This window comes from Silene latifolia, chromosome 2, assembly GCF_048544455.1.
Source record: "Silene latifolia isolate original U9 population chromosome 2, ASM4854445v1, whole genome shotgun sequence".
Lineage (NCBI taxonomy): Eukaryota > Viridiplantae > Streptophyta > Magnoliopsida > Caryophyllales > Caryophyllaceae > Silene > Silene latifolia.
In genome coordinates, this window is record NC_133527.1 from 60,191,728 (window position 1) to 60,198,998 (window position 7,271).

General features: G+C 40.6%; 1 protein-coding gene across 1 annotated transcript; it reads right to left on the reverse strand.

The window, feature by feature from the left end:
• Positions 1–932: 932 nt before the first annotated feature.
• On the reverse strand, positions 933–1,952 carry LOC141640860 (uncharacterized). The gene has a single exon (XM_074449539.1). It carries the CDS (start codon positions 1,950–1,952, stop codon positions 933–935), a length of 1,020 nt encoding a protein of 339 aa, XP_074305640.1.
• Positions 1,953–7,271: the final 5,319 nt, after the last annotated feature.

A 7,271-nucleotide genomic window follows, 5' to 3' on the forward strand; every position in this document is an offset into this window, starting at 1 on the left:
CATCTCATACCTGCTCAATACCAGCTCACCATCCCCGAATGGATCACCACAGTTTTCAAAACATTTAAACGGGGTCAGTTACTGATTACACAAAACACAATATATATGATACAACACACACATAACCCAAACTCCGTCACAACTCCACACTTCTGACTACACACTAAAGTGTGTAGTCCTTCCATAATACCCATCGCAACAGATATTCCTCGCCGCTAATGGGGGACCGCAGCCGTTCCCACCTAAGCCCCGCTCATCTAATCCGAGCGATAATCCATGTTCATTAATGTGCACATCCCCTTCTGTGGCGGGTTCCACAGAGGGCAAATCAAGAGCGTGAAGCCACCGCCGCAAGTGACTCCACTCAGCCGAGGGCGCACCTCGAGAACCACAGACAATTACACAACCAACCACATTATACAACAACAATTACCAATTACCAATTCCCATACGAAATGGATCAACAAAATTAAACAACCATCAACAACAACTATATAATCAATAACCGAGTAGGGAAACCCTACCTGGAATAAGCAATCACGAGATTATCACAAGCAGCTAATCAATATCGCTCCTCTACGAAACCTCCTCCTATAATTACATAATCATACCATTACCATCTAATACAACATTATACTCCCAAAACCCCCCAATCCACCCAATTAATGTTTTAAACAAAATCAACGAAATGATATAAAAACTATACAAGGATCTTAACGTCGACACGACGAACTCAATGGCGTAAAGAACACGATGATCCGACAACCTTAGCCTTTGGGATTTGATAGCAACGCGACGAACAAAAGCAAAGTAACTTTTTTTTTTTTGGTAAAATGTAAGTAATATTATACCAAAGTGAAATCACCATCATACATCAACCGTTTTAATCAATCAACTACATACATTACTCAACTGACTGAAATAAAAGACATTCATATCCATTCCCTATAGTTATCACTAATCTTCCCAGTAGAGTGTAACACTTGCAGCCGCAATCTCAGGTTCTGCAAGAGCTTCTCAATCAACTTCTCTAGTCGTAGTAATAACCCATCTACTCGACTCCTGTTTCTCATCTCCCAAATGTTATAAATCAAAGATTGAATCCCAGCAGCAATGATTTTCTTCCTTAGTAAATTCTTCAACCGTAGCTTTAACCACCAGTGCATGAAGTTGACAACAGGAATGGTCATCTGAAAAAAGCCATTAAGCAAATCCAAGCAAGCTTTGCTATAAGCACACTCAAAAAAAAGATGAGTATGACTTTCATTATGAGTCCCACAAATGCAGCAGATAGTATCCCTACAAATGCCCATCTGAAATAATCTATCTCGAGTGAGAAGTTTTCCATTAGCCACAATCCATCCAATTAGGCAATACTTAGGTAGACTCATAGAATTCCAAACAAAAGGAGTCCAGGCAACCTTATTGTTAGACATCCCCAACCAAGAATACCCAGCACTGATAGTATATTGATGCCCCTGATGCAGCCACCAATCATTCACATAGCCTGCCTTTAGCTTATCTTTAACACCACAAAGTTTTCTCCACGACCAGCTTGCACCAGTATTAGGCTTATAATCAACCCAATTCACACATTTCATATAAATATTATGAATCCATTTAACCCACAAATGGTCCTCTTTTTGGGCAATCCACCATATGTATTTCCCCAGTGCAGCTGTGTTCCACCTCCTAAGATCAATGAGGCCTAAACCACCTTCTTGCTTAGTTTTACAGCAGGTATCCCACGCAATCAGAGCAGGCCCATTAGATATCTCATTGCCCTGCCATAGGAAACTCCTACACAATGCTTCAACCTTGTTCAAAATACTCACAGGAAGAATGAAAATACGTGCCCAATAACAATGCAAAGTACTGAGAACAGATTTGATGAGAACAAGCCTTCCTGCATAGGAGAGTTTCCTAACTCCAATGGCCCTGATCCTTTCCATCACTCGTTCTACTAATTTAGAGCAGTCATTAGCAGCCAATCTCTTAGCAATAATAGGAACCCCCAAATACCTAAAAGGAAGTTTCCCTTCAGGTATTCCAGCAATCTGTGAAATCTCCTAAAACTCCTCACTAGCAATCCCATTCCCATAAATGCAAGACTTACTACAGTTCATTTTCAGACCAGATGCACATGAAAAAGTCTCAAAAGCTCTCAGCAAAATAGGCGTAGAAGATTTATCCCCTCTACAAAAGAGAAGTACATCATCTGCAAAGCACAGATGAGTTAACTTCATCTTTCTACAAAGTGGATGAAACCTGAAACCCTCATAATCTTGGACCACTTGTAAAACCCTACTCAAATACTCCATACATATAGTAAAGAGTAGAGGGGAGAGAGGATCACCTTGTCTAATCCCTCTCTGAGCCTTGAAAAACCCAAAGAACTCTCCATTCAGGGCCAAAGAAAAAGAAGGAGTAGTAACACACTCCATAATTAAATCAAGAAAGCGCCCTGGAAAATTTAAAGCCTCAAGCATCTCCTTAATAAAACTCCATTCTATGCTGTCATACGCCTTTTGCAGACCAACCTTCATCATTAATCTAGGGGAGCAGGCTTTCCTGCCATAAAGCTTAACCAGATCTTGACACACCAGAATATTCTCTACAATATCACGACCTTTAACAAAGGCACTCTGATTAGCACTGATGATAGAAGGCAGCACCCCACTTAATCTATTGCAAAGCAGCTTTGCTATACACTTATAAATCGTGTTACAACAAGCTATAGGGCGAAATTGTGTCACAGAAGAAGGCATATCCACTTTGGGTATCAAAGTGAGGACAGTATTGTTCACTTGCTTCAACAATTTTCCATGCTCAAAAAAATCCATAATAGCCTCACACACAGCAGGACCAGTAGTCCTCCACGTATCTTTAAAAAATTGACTACTATAACCGTCAGGACCAGGAGCTTTAGTCCCAGGAATGGAAAACATAACATGCCTTATCTCTTCTTCAGTCACCCTTTTCATCAAAATCTCAGTATGTTCATTTGAGAGCACTGCACCTTTTTGAACAGTTGGCTTATGCACCCTTATGACTCCTTTACTAGTTCCCAATAGCTGAATAAAAAACTCTTCAAAAGCTCCATTGATTTCATCAGGACTAGTTCTGGAATTCCCATATCTATCATCAATATGAATCACCTTATTTCTGTTTCGTTTTGCTTTCAAACTAGCATGGAAATATGCAGTGTTGTCATCACCTTCCAGAGTCCATTCTGCCTTAGTTTTCTGCAGTAAAAACTGGTACTTAAAAGCAACGTAACTTGTTTTCTCTTTGAAAGGTTTTTAGAAAAGGGTAAACGTGATGAATAAAGTGACGAAAATCTTTAAATATGAATCACGCGTTAGTAACAAATCCCAGCTAAAACAACCCGCAAAACCAACTTACTCGATCGAGTAAGTAACTTACTCGACCGAGTGACCCTTACTCGATCGAGTCCCCAGGCCACCTTACTCGATCGAGTACCCTTCAGCAGAACACTGTTTTGTAAACCAAACATTACTCGACAGAGTAAGCCCCACTCGATAGAGTACCCATAGACATAGAAAACCGTAGTATTATATTTACAATAATGGAAACACTAGTATTGGATCTCTTCAAACTCAATCATGCGAAGGATTTGGCCATCAAAAAGAGTATGTAAGAGGAGATGCTCAAAAAGCTTAGAGGTACCATCCACCTTAATAAGGATACGAGCAAAAGACAACCTCTCTTTATGAGTAATAACAAGATCAACATACAATGGCTTGCCTATCTTGCTACTGAACTTGCTTAAGGTTGAAGCCGACCAAAACAGAGGGTCTAAATAGACAAAAAACCCAAAATAGGCACCACTGAGACATTATCAAGTTCATGTCCAATTTCCCCCTTAGATTCCAAGAACCGCCACAAAGAATTGTATTCATATCAGTATTAACTTCAAATAAAAATGAAAACCACCATTTCTTACATTAGATAGCCTCATGATATTTGACATTGTTGTAATTCATAGCTACAAAAGCAAAGGTAGCCATAATTTTCTTCTTCCGAGAAGGAAGCGGATTCCTTACTGGTTGAGTAATCTTCGAAGGGGTATGTAAATCCTGAGAGGAATTCCACAAATTTGCACCATTGACAAGGGTCTTCCTATTCAAATCACCATAATTACTACTATAAGCTACACCCACACCCGAATCATCAGACACCAAATTAGAGGAATCATGACATCATCCTTTTTAGAAGGAATTATAGTAGAACAAGGGTGTAACACCCCCATACACCAAGGTGCCTTACCAAGACCACCAAATGTATGAGAGTGCTACCATCTCGATTACCCGAGGAAATGAATATCAAATAGGCCATCAAAGAACGTACTTTAAATAAATAAATAAATTTAAAGTGATTACATGCCAAAACTCAAAACTGCAAAGTACGATACAACTGTTCCAAAAACCAAACCATCTAAAGTAAATAAATGTTCGACCTAACAGTGGAAGACTTCTAATTAACTCGTGGTGACTTATGCCCAAATAATCCCTCGCGCATCCAAATCATACCTGCACAATAACTGCTCACCATCCCCGAATGGATCACCACAGTTTTTAAAATAATTAAACGGGGTCAGTTACTGAATACACCATAAAAGACAATACAACAATAATACACAAACACAATTCTCCAACACCGTCACAACACCAATCACCTGACTAGCCTGAAGGTCTAGCCCTGCCAGATTACCAGGCGCAACAAGTAATCCACTTCGCCAGTGGGGGACTGCAGCCGTTCAAACCTAAGCCCCGCTCATCTTTACCGAGCGAAAACCCATGTTCCTTAATTTTCACATCCCCTCTTGTGGCGGGTTCCACAAAGGGCGAAGCAAGGGTGTGAAGCCACTCCCGCAAGTGACTCCACTCAGCCGAAGGCGCACCTCGCAAACCAAAGACAAACAACAACAACCAATTACAGAATCAACAATACCAAATCAATTACGATATAACCAAATGCCATTAACCAACAACCATCTCATAATCATGTAAACAATAACCGAGTAAGAAACCCTACCTTGAATGCAATCACTACAATCGACACAAAAGCAGAACAGAAATGCTCCTCTACGAAATCACCTCCTATCAACATATAATCATACAATCATAATCGAATACCAATAATACTCCCAAAAACTCCCTAAATTACCCAATTAGGGTTTAAACCAAAGTTAATGAAACAACATAAAAACTGTACTAGGATCTTACCCACAATGCGACGGTCTCAAAGGTGTAAAGAACTCTGCAATCTGACGACTCTAGCCCTTTGGATTTGATAGCAATGTGAGAGAGGATTCAATAAAACTTGTTTTCTCTTGTGAAATGTTTAGAATACAGAAAAAACTTAAAAATAAATGGGTGAAAATACTTTATATACCAATCTCATGTTGCTATCAAAACTCGGCCAAAACACCGTAAGAACCGACGTACTCGATCGAGAAACTGAGGTACTTGATCGAGTTGCCCCTACTCGATCGAGTACCCAACAGACATAACACTGTCCAGAAAGCAAAACTCACTTACTCAACAGAGTAAGCCCTACTCGATAGAGTACCCAACAACTCATAAAAACATAGTATTACAGTCTTCCCTCCTTAAAAATGAACGTCGTCCCCGAAGTTCAAACCCGTACTCAAAAACAAACTTACTAACTCAACTACGAGACAACAACACAAGGAAAACTCAAACAAAAAACCTAACCACAACTCATACTGACTCAAAACAACCACTAACTGTACGAAAACCGACATAAAACCATACCAAAACCTTATGCGATCATCTCCTACCTCCCTAAAAGAAACATGGTTACGTCCCCGTAACCACACATAGCTGGTCAAAAAGAGACGGATACCACTCCTTCATAACCTCTTTTGCCTCCTAAGTCACTTCCTCGACATTGTGATTAGACCATAAAACCTTGAGTAACACTATTTCCCCAGATCTCGTTTTGCGAACCTTGCTATCAAGAATCTGTTTTTCCACCTCTAGATAAGACAAGGATTCATCCAACTCGATGTTCTCCACCTCAAACACATGGGAAGGGTAACTCACATACTTCCGTAACTGAGACACATGAAACACATTATGTATATGATTCAAAGATGGTGGCAAACCTAACCGATAAGCAACCTCTCCCACACGATCCAAAATATCATACGGACCAATGAACTTTTGGCTTAACTTCCCTTTCTTGCCAAACCGCATAACCCCACGCATAGGTGACACTTTCAAAAGAACCTTATCCCGAAACAAAAACTCGATGTCCCGACGATGTAAGTCCGCATAGCTCTTTTGTCGATCCTGGGCCGCTTTCATCTTTTGCCGAATCACTTTCACGTGTTTTATCATCTCCTGCACCATCTGTGGTCCTAAAACCACCGCCTCAACACTATCATCCCAGCAAATCGGACTCCTACACCTCCTCCCATAAAAAGCCTCAAACAGAGCCGTCCCAATACTCGTATTGTGACACCCCCATACTCTAAGTACCTTACCAGCACCACTTAAGGTATGGAAACGTCACCATCTCGATTATCCGAGGCAATGATAATCATAAGACAATAACGAAACATACTTAAAAGTAAATACGGTTTAAAGTGATTACATGTCAACTCCAAAACTGTTTAACTGAAATACAAGGTTCTCAAAACGGTCTACTGATAAAACTATCAAACTACAAAACATCGTCTGACACAGCGGAAGACTTCTAACTGCCACGTGATAACTCATCCCAGCTATCCCATACGCGTTATATCATACCTGCTCAATAACTGCTCACCATCCCCGAATGGATCACCACAGTTTTTAAAACAATTAACGGGGTCACTACTAGTTACATAAAACAAAGCCACAACGAAACAAATGCTAAATCAGCTCAACAACACAACAATTCTCCAGTCTCCATAACCAATATCCATACAACTGACTACACACTAGAGTGTGTAGTCCTGCCAGGGTACCCATCGCAACAAGTACTCCACACCGCCAGTGGGAGACCGCAGCCGTACCCACCAAATCACCGCTCATCACCACTGAGCGATAAACCCAAGTTTCCTTAATGTGTACATCCCCTCCTGTGGCGGGTTCCAGAGAGGGCAAACCATGGTCGTGAATCCACTCTCGCAAGTGACTCCACTCAGCCAGGGACGCGCCCCAAAGATCACAGACAGATACAAACCAATCAACAGTATGAAAACAACAACCGTCAAACAACTTAACAATACAATAAAT

Bases quoted from the DNA above. Each gene is read 5' to 3' on its own strand.
- LOC141640860 (XM_074449539.1), bottom strand. From the start codon at position 1,952: ATGGAAAGGATCAGGGCCATTGGAGTTAGGAAACTCTCCTATGCAGGA.